The sequence below is a fragment of the Garra rufa genome, chromosome 18, assembly GCF_049309525.1.
Source record: "Garra rufa chromosome 18, GarRuf1.0, whole genome shotgun sequence".
NCBI classification, from domain to species: Eukaryota; Metazoa; Chordata; class Actinopteri; order Cypriniformes; family Cyprinidae; genus Garra; species Garra rufa.
In genome coordinates, this window is record NC_133378.1 from 11,415,267 (window position 1) to 11,436,657 (window position 21,391).

Below are 21,391 nucleotides of genomic sequence, written 5' to 3' on the forward strand. Positions count from 1 at the left end.
TCGGGTAGAATGCACCAATGGAACATTTCTCAACACCAATTCTTCAAATCAGTTTTATCATCTTGCCATGACTCATATTGTAGGAGACAGACCTTCTGTAAAAGGTCCCACTTTCCATTAGGTGGCCTTAACTACTATGTACTTACATTTAAATTAATAATTTGGTACAACGTACTTATTGTGTACATACATGTTTTTACATTGTACTTATATATTAAAAAAAACTATATGCAATTACATTTGTAATTAATGTCTGTAATTATCACTGCTGACCCATCCCTTACACCTTAACCAACCCTTAAACCTACCCATACCACCAAACCTGTCCCTAACATATCCAACCTCAATAGAAGTATAAGAATTAATGTGTTTTGAAATGTAGTTTCCTTGAGTTAATATTTTGTAGTTTTCTATTTATTTGCAGTTTACTTCAGTTAAGAGTGTGATGACATAGTTCTGTGTGGGAATGTTTTCTCCTGTGTGTTGTCTGTCTGTTTCAGGGTTATCTGTCGGCAGGAAACCAGTTGAGTGCGGCTGCACTATCTTCCTCTCTTCCTTATAACTGCTCTAAGTTGTCTGTATTTTTCCCTCCCATATATAGAAGTGCTTCTTATATTTTGATATGTGAACCCACCTACTTGAAGGTTTGTAAGGGTGCTGTATAAAAGATGGGACTGCCCCATCTTCTGTAGTAGATAACAATAAACCACTTGTATTAGCAGTTGGTGTGTTGTTGTCTATCCCAAGCGCTTGTTGCTGATCCACTTGACAGACCTGAAAAACTGCAGTGACCCAGAACAGAGGTTCTAACAAGAAGCAAAAGTGTTTTGCAATGCAATATGACTACATTAAGTATATTTTACTTATTTTTTGATGTAAGTACTTTATAGTTAAGGCCACCTAATATAAAGTGTGAGCGCAATTACAATTATCAGGTCTCACACAGTGGACAATAAGATTGCAACACTGATTAATTAGTATGTCTACACTTCATTTTCCCAAATACTGTTTAGTATTGTGTCAAAAATTAATTTAAACATTATATATCTATATATCTATATCTAAATAGATAGATAGATAAATTGCAGTGAAACTACTGTCTATCCTGCTTAAACACATTCAAACTAAATGACAGCTTGGAGTTGTTTGGAACTATTGTGCACTCCATGAACTCTGACCCTGTTGCAGCAAGATCAAAGCATGTTTCTCAACGTCTCTGTTTGGGCTCAGCTATTAAGCTGTCGAACTGAGTTTTGAATCTGTGGTGCAAGAAAGTAGTTTGCACAAAATAGGGTTATTAGGCTTCAGAAGATTAAACACTGAATTTTATTAAACATTTATCAATGCCCATATCAAGAATGTTGTGTCTCACAGGACCACAGTGCTACATACTGGTTAAACATAAAATAAACATGAAAACAGTACAAGTATGAGAAAAGCAATTAGAGACATATTCAACAGTTAACAATCTGACTACACACATACTATAATATAACTACAATAAATAGTTGACTACGCATTCAAGAACTGAGAATATAAATACTTTACATAAATACTGTACAGTACATGAAGTTTTACAAAAAGTTATATTTGTACATGAAATCAAACAGAAAATGATATTTTGTGCATTATTTTGTGCAGATAAAAGATTTTGAGGGAAGCAGCACATAGCAGAAAGCGAAAGATTGTAGTGAAAAGAACAAGTAAACATACAATCTTATTGAGTCTTTGTAGCAGCAAGTGATTATAAAAGTTCTAGTGTACGTAAGTGTGTTACTACAGGTGGTTTGTATGGCCCACTCGTAGTGCACTCAGAATTGTACTTAGGAAAATTGTCCACAGTTTTTAATGAGTTTGGGGGAGGAGGCTGAGTTTTTTTTAATGGTTTTAATATGTCAATGTACAAATAATAATAAACAAACAGTCAGAGTTTTACATTTTTACATAAAAGTTTTTAAAACACCTGAAACAACAGAGCAGTTTCCTAGCTGGCAAATGTCACACCCAGGGGAACAACAGACCCAGATATGTCACAGGATTTTGCATGACACATTCATAATTGACATTCATTTAAAACATACTTATTAGCAAATAAAAGCCCTAACACCATCCACCCATGCACACTTAGAGGTATTAAAAGTATTAAAAAGTATTAAAAGTCTGCAAATTATTCCATATGAACATGGTAAAATATACAGAACAAAAATACATAAAAAAGCTAAAAACCCTGAGCTCACCTAAAACATTAACACTATCCCTTTGTTGCTTTTCAAGTACCGGTGATAGTTGCATTCAGGGAATACAGATGCAGTTATATTTATCCTTATTGATACTGTAGAAGCGTAGAAAAAAGTTTGAAGATTTCGTCACATTTGGTCCTAAAAAATTTTATATATAAAACAAGCTACACTTCCTGGGATATTTGTCACCTTCTCATCAGGTCAGGCCTAGAAATTGTTGCTAGTTGACTGAACCTGCTATCCAGATTTTTAAGCATGTCTGGATGAAAGTTTTCCTCTGCAATGGATATTGCATCCAGTTCATCACTGGCCTTAGGTTGTCCCTCATCTGCATAACAGTGTGGTTTGTAAATACCAAGATCCTCATCACAGGTTTGGAGAGCAAGTAGTTTCTGAAGAGAAAATAAAAGAAAAAAAGAAAAACACCATGAAGATCCTTCAACAACCTTTGGAACTGTCACAGATTGGCCAGGCTCTAACACCAGTCACACCCAGCGATCTCAATCACCAGCCTACTAATTCACCGCACCTGCACCCAATCACCAGTCAGCCTACTTCTGCAATGTTCATTGGTATTCGCCATGCAACCAACTCTATATCCTACAGATCAGTCAAAGATTGCTTTCATCATTTCATTACTTACAGGTCCTGCTCTGCAATGGGCAGAAACTAGCCTGGAAAAATCCAGACCCTAATCTATTAAGATTAAGGGTCTGGCATCGAGCAATGAAAAGGGTCTAACTCGAGGGGCAGCACCAAGCATGCATTTGAAACTCTCTCTGCACACAATTGGATAACGCCACGACCAATCACTAAGTTTTCAGTAAGCCCCACAGCTTAGCTACCAGCGGAGCTAACTGATAGATTAAACTCTTGCCGTATCCAGTTGGCAAAACAGCAAAAAAGTCCTTCTTACAAAGGAGCGATTCGAGCGCGGTTTTCTGTTCCTCTTTTATATGAAAAGCCAAGTCTAACTCGTTCATTGTAGCGGCCAAAGCCGTTTAAAACAACTGGTGTTCATCTGTTTACTAAATGATTCCGGACGTCGGAGCGCTGTCGTCATCATCTTAGCTCACCTCTGGCCTGCCTACATCAGAAACACTGATTTGATTGGTTCCCAGAACTGCTTACGTAATGCAGTAATGTGGATCATTGCTCGATGCCAGAGTGTCTTGTAGAGACAATTCAAATTGTGCTCTCGCGAGAACTCTGGATTTCCAGGGTAGGCAGAAACGTTATGGTACCAAAAACGGCCCCGCCACTCCATCCATCCAAACATTTACTGCTCACTTCAAGGAGGTTGCCAGTGGATGGAACGAGCGGTCACTCATCACCACTTATCGGCTAGGCTTGGAACCCAAACTACGCATGCAACTGGCTGCTCATGACGATTCAGAAGGATTGGAGAAGTTCATTCAACTGTCCTTTAGATGTGCCAATCGTATGACCTCATATTCACCCGACATGACTGCTGCTTTACCCGCACTCCTCCATCCGCCAGAAGGAATGACCCCTCCAGAACCAGCCTCAGAAACCATGATGTTGGAATCAGGAAAATTATCGCTTGTCTTTGCCTATACTGTGGAGCTAGTGGACATCTAAGACTGAATTGTCCCTCACGACCAGCATTTTCCAGGGTGAGTGTCATTCAATCTGATGTAGAAAAATTACACCCTCTGACCACCAGTGTCCAATTGTTTACTACCAATTTCTCTGTTTCAGTCACAGCTCTCCTCGACTCCGGGTCAGCTGGCAACTTCAACTTGGGGTCCCTCTGCCGCCAGCTCAAGCTCTGCACTTTTCCCACGGCAACCTTTCCCCGTTGTCGCTTCCCGAGAGTAAGGCCATTGAGGACTACATCAAGGAGGCACTAAGTCAGGGGTACATCAGACCATCCACTTATCCCGCAGCTTCCAGCTTTTTCTTCATCTCAAAGAAGGATGGAGGGCTGCGTCCGTGTATTGATTACCGGGCTCTCAATCGATACACAATCAAGTTCAGATATCCTCTTCCTCTCATCCCTGCGGCTCTAGAACAGCTCCGCTCGGCACGCATCTTCACGAAGTTGGACCTCCGCAGCGCTTACAATCTGGTCCGGATACGTGAGGGGGACGAGTGGAAGACTGCCTTTGTGACCCCTACAGGCCACTATGAATACCTGGTCATGTCCTACGGGTTAGTAAACGCCCCCTCCGTATTCCAGAACTTCATTCATGAAGTGCTCCGGGATTTCCTACATCGGTCAGTCATAGTCTATATTGACGACATTTTGATCTATTCCCGGAGCGAGGCAGAACATTGCCACCACGTTGCGGAGGTCCTCCAAAGATTGAGAGAGCACCAGTTATATTTGAAGGCTGAAAAATTTTCATTTAATCAATCCTCAATGCACTTCCTTGGATACATCATTGATCATCATGGGGTCCGCATGGACAAGGGGAAGGTGAATGCTGTCGTTTCCTGGCCAGAACCCAAGACCATAAAAGAATTACAACGATTTCTCGAATTTGGCAACTTTTATCACAGGTTTTTCAAGAACCAGTGCACTTACCAACTTCCTCAAAGGACACCCGAAAACCCTCACCTGGACTTCTGATGCCTCAACCGCCTTCACAACCCTAAAACAAGCCTTCACTCAAGCTCCACTTCTCACCCATCCAGACCCTGATCTCCCTTTCATGGTAGAGGTTGATGCCTCTACCACCAGAGTAGGAGCCGTACTGTCTCAATATCATGGTACCCCTGCACGCCTTCATCCATGCGCCTACTTCTCGCAGAAGCTTAGCCCGGCAGAAAGGAATTATGACATCGGAAACCGGGAATTACTGGCCATCAAGCTTGCCCTAGAGGAGTGGCGGCATTGGTTGGAGGGAGCGGTTCACCCAATTCAAGTTCTCACTAATCACAAGAATTTACAATACCTCAGTGATGCAAAGCGACTCTGTCCTCATCAAGCCAGGTGGTCGCTCTTCTTCACAAGATTTCAGTTTACCATCTCATACCGTCCTGGATCAAAGAATGTTCGTGCTGATGCCCTCTCTCATATCTTCGAGCCTGAAGAAGCAACAGACACACCTCCCAACATCATACCTACTCAGATCATCGTCAATCTTATCGATTGGACTTCTTCTCCAGCCGTCGTCACTCCTGAGCCAAGGACCCTGCCGGGCTGCCCTCCAGGATGCCAGTACATCCCTAGGACACAACAGGTAGATTTCATTCATACAACCCACAACTCACTAGGTACCGGTCATCCAGGGTTGTTGTATAACATGATCTCTCGCTGTTATCCAAACGCTTCTGGTGGCCCAACATGGCAAGGGATGTGAAAAGGTATGTGCAAAGATGTAAGGGATGCAACATGGCCAAGAGCCCACGCCATCTTCCTGCTGGAAAGCTCCATCACTTGCCTATACCGAACCGCCCCTGGTCACACCTAGGAGTGGACTTCATGACCGATCTTCCCCCGTCTGATGGAAATACCTGCATCCTGGTCATTGTCGATTGTTTTTCCAAGTCTTGTCATCTTATCCCTCTTAAGGGATTGCTCACAGCCTTTGAAACCGCCGAATGCCTCTTCAGTCAGGTATTTTGTTATTACGGAATCCCTGAAGACATTGTTCGGATAGAGGTCCCCAATTTATCTCTCGGGTGTGGAAGTCATTCTTCAAGCTCCTAGGTGTGACCATTAGCCTCTCATCCGGATACCATCCACAAACCAATGGACAGACCGAGAGAAAGATCCAGGAGGTGGGGCGGTTCCTCTGGACATTCTGTCACCGTCACCAGAACTCCTTGAGCCAGTTTCTGGGCTGGGTGGACAACTGCCTGCGCCTTCCCTCCAAGAAACTCAGTCCCAGATTTGTTGGTCCCTTCACCATTCTGGAACAGGTCAACCCTGTCACCTACAAATTACAACTCCCACCTCAGTACAGAATTGACCAAACATTTCACGTGTCACTACTCAAACCCTGTCACGAACCTCTGTTTCCCTCCACAGAGCCTGGCCACGAAGAGGAACCCCCTCCTGCGATGGCTGTAGAGGAAGGAACCATCTATTCCGTCAAAGAAATCCTGATGTCCCGGCGTCATGGTGGTCGCCTCGAATACCTAGTCGATTGGGAAGGGTATGGTCCTGAAGAAAGATCATGGGTCCCTCATGATGACATCCTGGATCCCACTCTCATCCATGAATTCCATGTGGCTCACCCTGAATATCCGGCACCTCAAGGAAGGGGCAGACCACCTCGACGCCGGAGAGGTTGGCCCTCAGGAGTGGGCTGTGGGGAGGGGGTAATGTCACGGATTGGCCAGGCTCTAACACCAGTCACACCCTGCGATCTCAATCACCAGCCTACTAATTCACCGCACATGCACCCAATCACCAGTCAGCCTACATAAGCACACACCGCACTACAGTCATTGTCCGGGCTCGTTGCTACGAAGCGGACAGATTGTGTCTCTCATCTTGAAGTCACAATCTATACTTACCTGCCAATACTTACCTGTCTTTCTTGTGTTCCAGTCCAGTCGTCCTTGTTTCCCCAGTCCAGTCAGCGGTTGTGCATGTTCGTCCAACCATCTTCTCCAGTCAAGTTAACCTGCAATCAGAGATCGGATTTATCACCATTGCCTCAGCAAAGACCAAATCAAGCCATTTCAAAGCCATTCACCTCTCCGGAACCATAGTCTTCTTCTGTGTTACTCTGCTGTTTAAAAATAAACTGTGTAAATGTTACTTACCTGTCTTGCGTGTGTGTCCCTAACAGGAACACACTTAAGCAAATTTATTTCTCATGATTTAAAAAGCCTGTTGATCTAAAATGTTCTGACAATGTTCCCTCAAAGTTATGAACTAATGTTTTTCCAGTAAAAAATGTTTTTCCAGAAAAAAATATGTGATCCCCTGCTGATTTTGTATATTTGCTCACTGACAAAAAAATTATCAGTCTATAGTTTTAATGGTAGGTTTATTTTAACAGTTAGAGACAAAATAACAACAAAGTAATAATAGTAAAAGAAAAAAAAAACATTTCAACAACGTTATACGATTATATATGATTTGCATTTTAATGAGTGAAATACATATTTGATTCCTGATCAATCAGCAAGATTTCTGGCTCCCATGTGTCTTTTATCCAAGTCACAAACTGAGATTAGGAGCACTCCCTTTGAAAGAGTGCTCCTAATCTCAGTTTGCGACTTGTATAAAAGACACATGGGAGCACTCCTAATCTCAGCTTGTTATCTGTATAAAAGACACCTGTCCACAGAAGCAATCAATCAATCAGATTCAAAACTCTCCACCATGGCCAAGACCAAAGAGCTGTCCCAGGATGTCAGGGACAAGATTGTAGACCTACACAAGGCTGGAATGGTCTACAAGACCAACGTCAAGCAGCTTGGTGAAAAGGTGACAACAGATGGTGTGATTATTCGCAAATGGAAGGAACACAAAATAACTGTCAATCTCTATCAGTCTGGGGCTCCATGCAAGGTCTCAAGATTTTCTGTGAACATACGAATGGTAAGGAATCAGCCCAGAACTACCACGAGGGTCTTGTCGATGATCTCAAGGCAGATGGGACCATAGTCACCAAGAAAACAATTGGTAACACATTACCCTGTGAAGGACTGAAATCCTGCAGCCCCTGCTCAAGAAATCACATGTACATGCCCGTCTGAAGTTTGCCAATGAACACCTGAATGATTCAGAGGAGAACTGGGTGAAAATGTTGTGGTCAGATGAGACCAAAATCGAGCTCTTTGGCATCAACTCAACTCGTGTTTGGAGGAGGAGGAATGCTGCATATGAGCCCAAGAACACCATCCCCACCATCAAACATGGAGGTGGAAATATTATGCTTTGGGGTTTTTTTTCTGCTAAGGGGACAGGACAACCGTACCGCATCAAATGGATGATGGACAGGGCCATGTACCATCAAATCTTGGGTAAGAATTTTGTTCCCTTAGCCAGGGCATTGAGAATGGGTTGTAGATGGGTATTCCAGCATGACAATGACCCAAAACACACGGCCAAGGCACCAATGGAATGCTCAAGAAGAAGCACATTAAGGTCCTAGAGTGGCCTAACCAGACCTTAACCCCATAGAAAATCTGTGGAGGCAGCTGAAGGTTTGAGTTGCCTTGAAACCTTAATAAATTGGAGAGGATCTTTAAAGATGACTGGGACAAAATCCCTCCTGAGATGTGTGCAAACCTGTGATTGCCAACAAGGGTTTTGCCACCAAGTAATAAGTCATGTTTCTGATCATGTTTTGAATCATTGCAGCTAGTTTGAGCTGGTTTAAACAGGTCCTGAGCTGATTTTTCAGTAGATAATATTAAGATTTGTGACCCTGGACCCCAAAACCAAAAGTCATAAGGGTGCTTTTTTAAAAGATGAACGCATAAGCTTACAGTTGATGTATGATTTGTTATGATAGGGCAATATTGCTCCAACGCAGTTGCCTGTAATTATCAAGTGCTACCTAAGAGATTAATTAGCTGGTTCAGGTGTGTTTGACCAGGGTTGGAGCTTAACTTTGTAGGATGATAGATCTCCAGGAACAGGGTTGGGCAACCCTGCTCTAATGGTCCCACTTTACATTAGGTGGTCTTAACTACTGTGTACTTACATTTAAATTTAATCATTTGTTACAATGTCCTTATTGTGTACAAACATGCTTTTACAGTGGCTTGCAAAAGTATTCGGCCCCCTTGAACTTTTCCACATTTTGTCACATTACAGCCACAAACATGAATCAATTTTATTGGAATTCCATGTGAAAGACCAATACAAAGTGTACACGTGAGAAGTGGAACGAAAATCATACATTCCAAACATTTTTACAAATAAAGAACTGAAAAGTGAGGTGTGCGTAATTATTCAGCCCCCCGAGTCAATACTTTGTAGAACCACCTTTTGCTGCAATTACAGCTGCCAGTCTTTTAGGGTATGTCTCTACCAGCTTTGCACATCTTTGCCCATTCTTCTTTGCAAAATAGCTCCAGCTCAGTCAGATTAGATGGACAGCATTTGTGAACAGCAGTTTTCAGATCTTGCCACAGATTCTCGATTGGATTTAGATCTGGACTTTGACTGGGCCATTCTAACACATGGATATGCTTTGTTTTAAACCATTCCATTGTTGCCCTGGCTTTATGTTTAGGGTTGTTGTCCTGCTGGAAGGTGAACCTCCGCCCCAGTCTCAAGTCTTTTGCAGACTCCAAGAGGTTTTCTTCCAAGATTGCCCTGTATTTGGCTCCATCCATCTTCCCATCAACTCTGACCAGCTTCCCTGTCCCAGCTGAAGAGAAGCACCCCCAGAGCATGATGCTGCCACCACCATATTTGACAGTGGGGATGGTGTGTTCAGAGTGATGTGCAGTGTTAGTTTTCCGCCACACAAAGCGTTTTGCATTTTGGCCAAAAAGTTCCATTTTGGTCTCATCTGACCAGAACACCTTCTTCCACATGTTTGCTGTGTCCCCCACATGGCTTGTGGCAAAGTGCAAATGGGACTTCTTATGGTTTTCTTTTAACAATGGCTTTCTTCTTGCTACTCTTCCATAAAGGCCAACTCTGTGCAGTGCACGACTAATAGTTGTCCTATGGACAGATTCCCCCTGCTGAAAAAAAACAGCATATGCTGGTTAGGTAGGTTTTGGTGCTGGGATGCTGGTTTTAGCTGGTTTATGCTGGTCCTTTGCTGGTTAATGGTGGTCCTTTGCTGGTTTATGCTAGTCCTTAGCTGGTTAATGTTGGTCCTTTGCTGGTTTATGCTGGTCATGTTGCTGGTCAAGTACCAGCATAAACCAGCAAAGGACCAGCATAAACCAGCATCCCAGCACCAAAACCTACCTAACCAGCATATGCTGGTTTTTTCAGCAGGGCCCCCACCTGAGCTGTAGATCTCTGCAGCTCGTCCAGAGTCACCATGGGTCTCTTGGCTGCATTTCTGATCAGCGATCTCGTTGTTCGGCCTGTGAGTTTAGGTGGACGGCCTTGTCTTGGTAGGTTTACAGTTGTGCCACACTCCTTCCATTTCTGATTGATCGCTTGAACAGTGCTCCTTGGGATGTTCAAGACTTGGGACATCTTTTTGCAGCCTAAGCCTGCTTTAAATTTCTCAATATCTTTATCCCTGACCTGTCTGGTGTGTTCTTTGGACTTCATGGTGTTGTTGCTCCCAATATTCTCTTAGACAACCTCTGAGGCCGTCACAGGGCAGCTGTATTTGTACTGACATTAGATTACACACAGGTGCACTCTATTTAGTCATTAGCACTCATCAGGCAATGTCTATGGGCAACTGACTGCACTCAGACCAAAGGGGGATGAATAATTACGCACACCCCACTTTTCAGTTCTTTATTTGTAAAAAATGTTTGGAATCATGTATGATTTTCGTTCCACTTCTCACGTGTACACCACTTTGTATTGGTCTTTCATGTGTAATTCCAATAAAATTGATTCATGTTTGTGGCTGTAATGTGACAAAATGTGGAAAAGTTCAAAGGGGCCGAATTCTTTTGCAAGCCACTGTACATTGTACTTACCTTAAAAAAAAAAAAAAACTATATGTAATTACATTTGTAATTAATTTCTGTAAGTACCACTGTTGACCCATCCCTTACACCCTAACCCACCCCTAAACCTACCCATACCACCAAACCTGTCCCTAACCTTACCCATATCCCACCTTAATAGAAGCAAAAGTGTTTTGCAATGCAATATGACCATATTAAGTACATCATACTTATTTTTTGATATAAGTACATAATAGTTAAGGCCACCTAATATAAAGTGTGACCGCTCTAACCCCTTAGCCTTCCTGTCAAACCTAACTCAATGCAAAACGTTCTGCGGGAGAAACTATCCATTTTACAAAAGTAACTTTCTCATAATGTTTGGAAAATGGAATGTTTTCTTAACGTTCAAGGGAAGAAAGGAACAAAAAGAAGAAAAGGAAGTTTTTAAAGTATTCAAAATTTGGACATCATTCAAAATTAAAATTTTTATAACTTAAAGGGAACATTGACACAATGTTCTTAGAACTTTTTTTCAGCAGGCATTATTTTTAATAACAACATTCACAAAGTTTAGTTAAGAAATAAAGAAAAGAAATATTAATAAATAATAAGTAGACAGTTGAGTTATAATGTATGTATGCTGATAGAGGCATTAAATCACCTGGTTGATGAGATTGGCGAGGATTTCATCCATGTAAGATGCATTGGTGTTGGAGGAACGGGTGCTTCTAAAACTTGATCTCATACCCGATCGCTGGTTTGAAAAAAGCACAGATGACGATGTTAGAAAAGCTGAGCTCAGCTGGAGATTGCTTATGATGTGAACTATTATTGTCACTTTATTCTTACCTGCAAATTTCCTCTGTATGAACGTCTTGTGGAACTCTGAAAAGCACGCAAAAAACAGTCCATCACAACACAAAGAAAATGACCAGCACTTTGAAACCTTGCTGTGGCTGTTAATACTCACTGTATTCATTGGGCGTTTGAATGTCTGGTTGTTGTAAACTGACGATGGAGCCTGTGAAACTGCATGCTGTCCTATATATATCACCTAGATATTATGAAGCAAAATGATCATTTTAACAAAGGTTTCCTAAATATAAATCTAATTGCTTTTTACACTTTTTCAGTTTGCATTATTTAAAAATAATTTATTTTCAATTCAATTCAATTTTACAGGCTATTCCCAGAAACAAATATTAATAATAAACATTTGAACTTGGTTTGACAGCAAAATGTTATTTCCCAGAATGCTTTAATTTGCCTGTCAAAAAACATGAATGTCAGGTTTTAGTCTTGTATTTTCTGTTTTCCCAGTGTTTTCTCCCCTTCTGTTTCTAGTCATAATGGTTTAGTCCTTGTCTCCCCCTTTTGGTTCATGTTCAGTTGGTTTAGTCTTGCCCTTATTTGTACTTCCCCCTCGTTAGCCTTGTTAGCTTGTTTATAACCACGCCCTGTGTTCAGTGTATTTAAGTCTGTGTCTCCTCACTCCCCTTTGTCCGTCGTTAACGTAACTCCTGTTCAGTTTGCTCCTTGTTCAGTCGTTTGTGTTTTTTTTAATAAATATAATTGTTATATTTCTCCGGATTCCAGCATCATTATCTCCTCTCCTCAACCACCTACTAAACTGTGACAGAACGACGGACCAAAACAGAAGATGACCTGGGCTGAGGACCTTATGTTTAACCTGCAGCAAGGTGAGCGTTCGCTGGAGGAATATGTGGAGTTCTTGAGTGTTTACCATCTGGTGAGATGGAGTGATAAGATGGTGAACGCATGTTTCCAGATGGGACTAAAAGATGATTCTTTGTTTCAATTGATAAGTCCTAATGATTGCTACCATCCCGTAGCAGATTTCGTAAATTTTGTTCTCGATTTGTGTGGTTCCTCGTTCCAAGTCATGGTGGAGGATGGTAATCCTCCTCCCATCTGGAAACATGCAGCAGTCACCCCATCTCACCAACAGCCAGAGCTCTCCGCATATCACTCCAGCGACCTCACTCCCTCCTTGCCTCCCACATGTCCCCAAGTCCTCCTAAGCCCCACGATGGTCCTCAGCCCAGTATCTCAGGCTGACACGTCAGCTCACAAGATGGCCGACACGCCAGCGTCAGCTCACAAAATGGCCACCACGCCAGAGTCTGCAAGCAAGATGGCTGCCACGCCAGAGTTTGCAAGCAAGATGGCTGCCATGCCAGTGTCTGCACGCAAGATGGCCTCCGTTCCTGAGTTCCCGGCCAAGATTGGCCACCAAGCCTGAGTCCCCGGCCAAGATGGCCGCCGTTCCTGAGTTCCCGGCCAAGATGGCCGCCAAGCCTGAATCCCTGACCAAGATGGCCATTGATCCTGAGTTTCCGGCCAAGATGGCCACCGTTCCTGAGTCCCCGGCCAAGATAGCCGCCAAGCCTGAGTCCCCGGTCAAGATGGCCGCCAAGCCTGAGTCTGCACCCGAGATGGTTACTGCCAAGTCAGAGTCTCCGCTGGTTCCGCCCAGCCTCCCTGAGTCTCCGCTGGTTCCGCCCAGCCTCACTGAGTCTCCGCTGGTTCCGCCCAGCCTCCCTGAGTCTCCCCTGGTTCTGCCCAGACTCCCTGAGTCTCCGCTGGTTCCACTCAGCCCTCCAGTGACCGTGCCGCCAGAGTGCCCTCGAGTGACCGCTCGCCCAGAGCCTGCTCTCCCAAAGTCTCCGCTGGAGACGCCCAGCCCTCCAGAGTCTCCGCTGGGGTCGTCCAGTCCTCCAGAGCCCGCTCGCCACGAGTGCCGTCCAGAGCCCGCTCCTCTAGAGCGCCCTCCTGCACGCCCTCCAGAGCCGGAGCTCTCTCCTGCGCGCCCTCCAGAGCCGGAGCTCTTCCCGAGCCCCCAGATCCGCCATGGCCTCCTGGACTCCCTGACCCGCCATGGCCACCTGAGCTCCCTGATCCGCCCTGGAGACCGCCCCTGTATCCTGTGTCCCCTGTATCCCTGCCTAGCGGTCTCCAGGGCGCCCACCCTCCCTCCCCTATGGATGTTATTAGGCGCGAGACGCGCCTTCGGGGAGGGGGGGGGGGGGGGGGTAATGTCAGGTTTTAGTCTTGTATTTTCTGTTTTCCCAGTGTTTTCTCCCCATCTGTTTCTAGTCATAATGGTTTAGTCCTTGTCTCCCCCTTTTGGTTCATGTTCAGTTGGTTTAGTCTTGCCCTTATTTGTCCTTCTCCCTCGTTAGCCTTGTTAGCTTGTTTATAACCACGCCCTGTGTTCAGTGTATTTAAGTCTGTGTCTCCTCACTCCCCTTTGTCCGTCGTTAACGCAACTCCTGTTCAGTTTGCTCCTTGTTCAGTCGTTTGTGTTTTTCTTAATAAATATAATTGTTATATTTCTCCGGATTCCAGCATCATTATCTCCTCTCCTCAACCACCTACTAAACTGTGACAATGAAGAGTTTCATTGTTACTCACAATGTATATACATTATACTGAGTGTATATTTGTAGACACATTTATACTGTTTACGTTGAAAGAATCACTTTTGTCATTGCCAGTACTGGAAGAGACCTTTATGAAGACATTATAATTAAATTAAATCATTCAAGGCAACAATGAGTGTTTGATATAAATATGAGTTCTTTTTTAGTTTACACTTTACAAAACAGCTTGGTTCATTATTATTAGATAGTGAATTACATAACATTGATTTAACCATGCACAAAAAAAAAAGTTTACAGCATTTTTAAATCTATAGACATTATGTAATGTTGTTTTACAGTGTTTGTTTTATTACATTAATTAATTACAGCACTAATAACAGGAAGCTTACAGGAGCAAAAAATGGCATATCAAGTAGATGTCATTGTATAATTTGTGTGTGTGTGTGTGTGTCAAGAAACAGTGCATTGTTCCTTCACATTATTACATAAACTAAAGTTAATGTTGTTACTTGAAGTAATGTTGACATAAAACCCTGTTGTAAAGCGTTACCTAAAACTGCAGAAAATGCTCAAATTTAAACATTAAACAAAACACTTATTGTGGGTGGTGTGATGAAATTACCATGCAGTCTGTTCCTGGAGATTCTATGTTTGTTGCGATAAGATGACCAAGGCCCTCATCCATTTCAATCATTTTTTTCTCTGTCTTGCAGGAGATCAGTAGACTCATTAAGCACACTGCTGAAATATAAAAAGAGAGTATTTATTTTCAAACAAAGCTATTAGCTCTTATTAACATTGACCACTTTCTACAGTGCTTAAACTAATAGTTTACAGAAGTAAAAAATAGTTGAAAATTTACTCAGGCAAATGAAGATGTATTGACTTTCTTTATAAGAACATTTTTGGAGAGATTCAGCATTACATTATTTGCTCACCAAAGGATTCTCTGCAGTAAATGGGTGCACAATGACAGTCCAAACAGCTGATAAAAACATCAAATAATCCACAAGCATTCCGCACCATTCAATATCCATAATTCTAAATCACATTTCGTTTTAATAATAATCCTATCACACATTTGTTCACAACAGTTTTGAACTGTTTCCAATTGTAAACAGTGCCTAATTTTTATTTTTTATTTTATTTTTTACTGGAAGAAGTAATATTAATGGATTGAAGACTTTTTATAGCCGGAAGCAATGGTTTGAAACTTCTTTATGATGGATTTGTTTCTTTTAAACACACAGTTTCACTTTACATTTTGACAGCACCTATCCACTGCAATTGATCAATTGGTCAGCCAGTGATGCAATGTTAATGCAACAAATTTGTTCAGAACAAACAAAACTCTACATCCTAGATAGCCTGAGGTTGAGTAAACAATTTTCAGTTTTGTGTCAAATATTCCATTAAATTAAGTGATTAAATTACCAAGATTTTTTCCCAAATGCTGAAAAACATTTAAAGTGCCTTGTTCTGTAGCACGATAAACCTACACAGTAATTACAGAGAACACATTTAATTACTTAAAAAAAAAAAACCATAATGAAGTATATGCCACTGGAAAAAAAAAAAAAAAAAAAAAAAAACAGGTTCCCACAAGTATTTTGTTGTTTTGCCACACCTTTAATGGTTGCATTCATTTATACAGAAGGATGTGTTTTCAGTATTATGAAACAGCTTGTAATATCTTTCATCATCTATTAGTACCCTTCATGTCATCCAGACATTGGAAATCACCATCTCACCTGCAAGAATCAGAACCGCAAGAGCAACCATCCAAGCGGCAACAGGCCCTATCCGAGTCTTCAAAACCATCTTGGCATTGCAGTTTGATGTGATAGAGCAGTTGCAAACAGTGACCGTTAGGTTTTGGATGGAGTAAAATCCCTGCTGGTCAGATATTTTAATATGGAGGAAGTGATGACCTGAAAACACTTTGTTTTCTTTTACAATATTAACTGTTGTGCCTATTAGAGAAAGAGAAAAATAAAATGAGAGTCAGTATTACTGTAAAAATAAATAAATAAATAAATACTTAGGAGTTCTAAAAGTCCATTTTTCTTTCAAAAACTTAAAAATCTTAATATTCTAACCTTTTGGCTGATAATGTAGGTACAGAAATTTAACCTTAAAGAAGAAGTTAATAGAACAGATATTTTATTCATCCCCTTTTCATGTCTTTCTTTCTTCAGTCGTAAAGATTTTTACTTTTTTTATTTTTTTGAAGAAAACATTTTAGGATTTCTCTCTATATAGTGGACTTCTATGGTGCCCCCTGAGTTTGAACTTATAAAATGCAGTATAAATGCAGCTTCAAAAGGCTCTAAACGATCCAAGTCAAAGAAGAATGGCAGTGAAACCCCGCTTTCTTAATGAAAGAGCCAATCGTTGATTAGTAAAGTCAGCATGTCACTGCAGCTGCCGTTAGAATTCCCGGTTGCTATAGAAACAGACGGCACTCTAAGACGTGCGCTCAGTACTGCTCATGGGCACTGGCTGTTCTAGCCTGAAAAATATGCATTTTTTAATGCTACTGGAGCACAGGGAAACATATTTATTGTCACAAACGTGTGCTGTTGGTGAAGTGGTTGAAATCCAGGGACAAGCAGGGAAGCCGGAGTATAAACAAAAAACACTTTATTGAGAAAAACAAACAAAGTAACTTCATCGATGGACATTCAAACTGAGGAAACAAACGACTTAAATAGGAGTGGCAGGGGGTGTGGCAAATTAACAAGACAGGTGAAACAAATCAATGCTAATGGGAACAAACCAAATAAACACAGAACTACAGGGGGAGACAATGGGAGAAACCAACTGAAGTCCATGTGAGGGGGGAAAACACTAGGAAACACTGACAGTAACGCCCCCCTCCAAAAAGGCGCATCCCGTGCCGTATACTTCTAAAGGGGAGGGAGGGTGGGCGCCCTGGAGGCCGCTAGGCAGGGACATAGGATACAGGGGAGGCCTCCAGGGCGGGTCAGGGTGCTTAGGGGGCCATGGCGGATCAGGAAGCTCAGGGGGCCATGGCTGGATAGATAACTCAGGAGGCCATGGCGGATCAGGGAGCTTGGGAGGCCATGGCCGGGCAGACAATTCAGGAGGCCATGGCGGGTCAGTGAGCTCGGGAGGCCATGGTGGAGCAGACAGTTCAGGAGGCCATGGCGGAGCAGACAGTTCAAGGGTATAGTAGCCCTGGGTCTGGGCGAGCGGTCACTTGAGGGCGCTCTGGCGGCACGGTCACTGGAGGGCGCTCTGGCGGCGCGGACACTGGAGGGCTGGGCGGAACCAGCGGAGACTCAGGTGCGGCTTCCATTTTGTCCTGGGGCTCAGGAGAGACCGCCATCTTGTCCGGGGACTCAGGAGAGACCGCAGGCTTGGCGGCCATCTTGATTATGGACTCAGGCTTGGCGGCCATCTTGATCGTGGACTCAGGTTTGGCGGCCATCTTGTGAGCAGACACTGGCATGGAACGAGGAACCACACAAATCGAGAACAAAATTTACGAAATCTGCTACGGGAAGGTAGCAATCATTAGGACTTATCAATTGAAACAAAGAATCATCTTTTAGTCCCATCTGGAAACATGCGTTCACCATCTTATCACTCCATCTCAACAGATGGTAAACATTCAGAATTCTTGTCAGATTTCATTGGTGATTTCAAATATGAAATTTAATTGTAAGCTTGGTAAACAGTTTTGGAGAATTTGATGTTTCCTGACGATGGAGCTAAGAGATAGGAGCTGCACTTGCATGCCCGAGAAGCATTTCAAAGATGGCTGCCGAGTGACATGACTTGCCTTAAAGTCCCCCTGAAATCAAAATTAAAGTTTTTTGGCTTTTAGTATGAATATATTAGCCTTAAGATTATCTATAAGCTAGGGTGCTTCAAAACAACAACAAAATTCGCATTTACAAGATATGGGCACTCAAAACTTACAGTCTCATCACTTCTGCCAATATGAATCAACAATTTTGATTATATCACCGTGCACTTCAGCTTCTCATCAAACGTTCTGTCCAATCAAATGCTCTCTAGAGTCCGTAGTGTCCCGCCCCTTACACTATAAATAGACGCTGAATCTGCGGCTGAGATCGTTCACTCATTTACAGTGTTAGTGTGTTCTGTTTGGTGAATGGCATGTAGTGCACAATGTAGGCAATAGAGAATGATTCAGACAGTGTGAATGTGCTTTCCTTTGGGGAAAATGAGGTCTGGTTTCACTTTGTGGCTCCGGTCCAGAGACGCAATAACATAGACACTCGTAATAACACGTTGTAAATGTTGTTTAAGTTAAAAGTACGTCACCACATAGAATAATGCTGCGTGTTTCAAGGCACTTCAGTGGGGGACTTTGAGAACGTTCAGGACATTTTTTGCATAAAATCATAAAACTTTAGTTTGTAACCCATTTTACTTCTGTGAAGTTTTCCAAGTAAATTAGGATGTTCATTTAGAAATATTGTAGCATGGTCTGGACTGAGTGAAGTAGATCATTACCATGGGCTGGTTCAACCCTCCATTTGTCCTTAACATCTCCCAAAAGCTCATAGTAGAAAGGTGATCCAAATGGAGGAAAGTCCAGGTCTATGGCTGTGATGTTGACCATTGTGGGCTCTTTATCTAGGCAAATGCTGACATTGTTCACCTTCAGTATTGGTACATTATCATTTTGATCATTCACATGAATAATTAAAGTTCCAGTGCCTGTCAGCGGAGGAACACCTGGCAATCAGATACAAGAGAAAACAGTTATTTTAGTTAAAATCATGATCATGGATCTTGAGGTTGGAGGTTAGTGGTATCAAATCTTAGGAAGATATTAAGAGTTTTGCTTGATGTAAGAAAATTAGATATTAGTTAAGCAAGGTCATTCCATGAAGCATGACACTAGCAATGTAAATGTGCATTGAAAATTAAAGCAAAGGATTTCTCTTTCAATGGATATTGGTATAATATGAGAATATTTCATGTCGTACCATCATCCACAGCAAACAGGGTTGCTGTATAGGTGTCGTTGTTCACAAATGGTGACTCTCTATCCACAATTTTAGCTGTAGATACTTGTCCAGACTTTGCATCAACAAATATCCATCCATCAATATCTTCACCTTTAACAAATCTGAGGTTTGAAGAAACAACAAATTAATTCACCTTTTTTAAATGTGATTATATGTGAAATGTACACAGCAATATTAGCTTCTCTTACTTAAATGTGTTTATGTGGCTTCCATCCATGTCTTTGGCAGTGAAGGTTGTTAGACTCGTTCCTACATTTATGTTCTCCATTACCGATACATGTTTAACAGGTGGTATAAACACCGGAGGGTCATTGACATCTTCAACGTAAATGGTGACTGGAATGGTGTTATAGAGGACACTTGTGTCAGTGTCAGGGATTTGGGGTATTTTGTCGAGCTCCCACATGGCATTTTCTACTTTCTTTTTAATCTTACAGGAAAAGTAAGGAATTTCGTTCTGCACACTGATGGACATAGTGTGCTGTGTTTGCTCCTCATAGTCTGTTTGCTGACATGAGACCAAAAAAAAGAGAGAGATTACAGATACATTTCTGTGTAAACACTGATTCTAGAGCACCATAACCAACACTGACTTAAGCTTTGGGTATGTTGGCTTACACAAAAAAACAAAAAACAAAAAAAAACAAAACAAACAGCATTAACACATCTGTCTACCTTAACAACTGTTAAAATCCCTTCATTCGTAACAGGGTCTATTTCTATTTTGAATATCTTGTTTTTATCTCCGTGGATTGTGTATTTGGCTTTCCAAGCTTTTGAATCAAAGACGTCTTTGTCTGTTACTTGCAGTCGTAGAACTTCCACCCCAGTTTCTCTCTCCTTGACCATCCCTGGTCCCTGAAACAGATGTCAACTATTTAAATGGGTTTTATAGGACAGTATGTCAAACTTGACATTAAAAGCAATAACCAAGAAGATCACAAGCATATAAACTTGAAACTTACTGTTTTTCCAGAGAACTCTGGAAGATTGTTGTTATTATCAGCAATATTGATGATCACCTTACTCGTACTTGAGAGCTGTATCTTTTCCCCTTTGTCCTTTGCTTCAACAAGGATTGTGTATTTTTGAGCTTTCTGGAAAAGGTTAATTCAGCAGAACATTTATTGAATTGGAATTGAGAAATATTTTAAAGCAATAGATGTTGTCTGAATGCAATAATAGATGTATAAATGGTAAAAAAAAAAAAAAAAGTGCATTAAGTAAGTTCATACCTCATAATCCAAACACCCCTTAAAATAAATTGTCCCAGATTGTGTATGCTGCTGAATATAAAATTCAACATCATCTGTTTGTGGTGTGACAGACTTAATTGTGAAAACGAATGTTCCATTGTTTGTTTTTGAATCATCCTTATCAATAGCCAGTACTGTCACTACTTTTTTGCCTAGAAAAATATGAAGAAACCTGAGTGTTAATACTTTAGCCAGAAATCACATGTCCATCATTATTTATTCACCCTAATGTTGTTTCAAACCTCTGTTGTTATTTTTCTTGTGAGCAAGTAATCAATATATTTTTAAAGTCCCCATAAAGTTTTTTGACTTTCAGTATGAATATGGTTATGAACCATTAGTTGATGAGAAGAGGCTTGGTCAACCAAAATGTCAAATTTTAGTCACATAAAATCACCAGGAAGTGGCGAAGTTACGCAGTCTGTGAGGGGTGATGTGGCAATATAGTACATGTTTGACATTGGTACAATGTCATACAATGTCGAGAGCTATTCTTCAAGCAAGATGGCGCCTGTGTACTCGGAATGCCGTCTTTCTTGTGTGTTCCAGTCTGTCGTACCTGTTCGTTTGCTATCTGTACTGTTTGTACTTTGTGTGGTGTTGCACTGGTATCATGTAGACTCAGTGCTGACCTACGATCGCCAAGCCCTATTCAACATCAAAAGTTGTATGGAAGCTGGTTACCTGGGAAGCTGTACTGTTCTCTACTCCCGCTCTCAATCTTCGTTTAAACAACCCACGCCAGAGTACGCTCACCGGCTACCTTGCTGCGTTCCTGCTCTACGGAAATACCGCAGGAAGAGAGGCAGTCGTGACGGTGTTCGGGTCAGAATTAGACGGGCAACTGCTTCCACCATTCAATCCTTGACCCAGTTTTCCCTGGATTTAATAAATTTGGAGGGCCGTAACTTGGCGCGACGCTCTTG

General features: G+C 41.9%; 1 protein-coding gene across 1 annotated transcript; it reads right to left on the reverse strand.

The window, feature by feature from the left end:
- Positions 1-1,602: 1,602 nt before the first annotated feature.
- On the reverse strand, positions 1,603-20,917 carry LOC141291512 (cadherin-like protein 26). The gene is made up of 14 exons (XM_073823668.1): positions 20,863-20,917; positions 20,445-20,617; positions 20,175-20,306; positions 19,885-20,067; positions 19,398-19,717; positions 19,168-19,310; positions 18,689-18,913; positions 15,931-16,152; positions 14,802-14,920; positions 14,229-14,306; positions 11,746-11,829; positions 11,625-11,660; positions 11,437-11,529; positions 1,603-2,632 (listed from the first exon to the last, which is right to left on the reverse strand). The coding sequence occupies exons 1-14, from the start codon at positions 20,915-20,917 to the stop codon at positions 2,426-2,428; spliced, it is 2,070 nt and encodes a 689-aa protein (XP_073679769.1). The 3' UTR covers positions 1,603-2,425.
- Between the last annotated feature and the right edge of the window lie 474 nt (positions 20,918-21,391).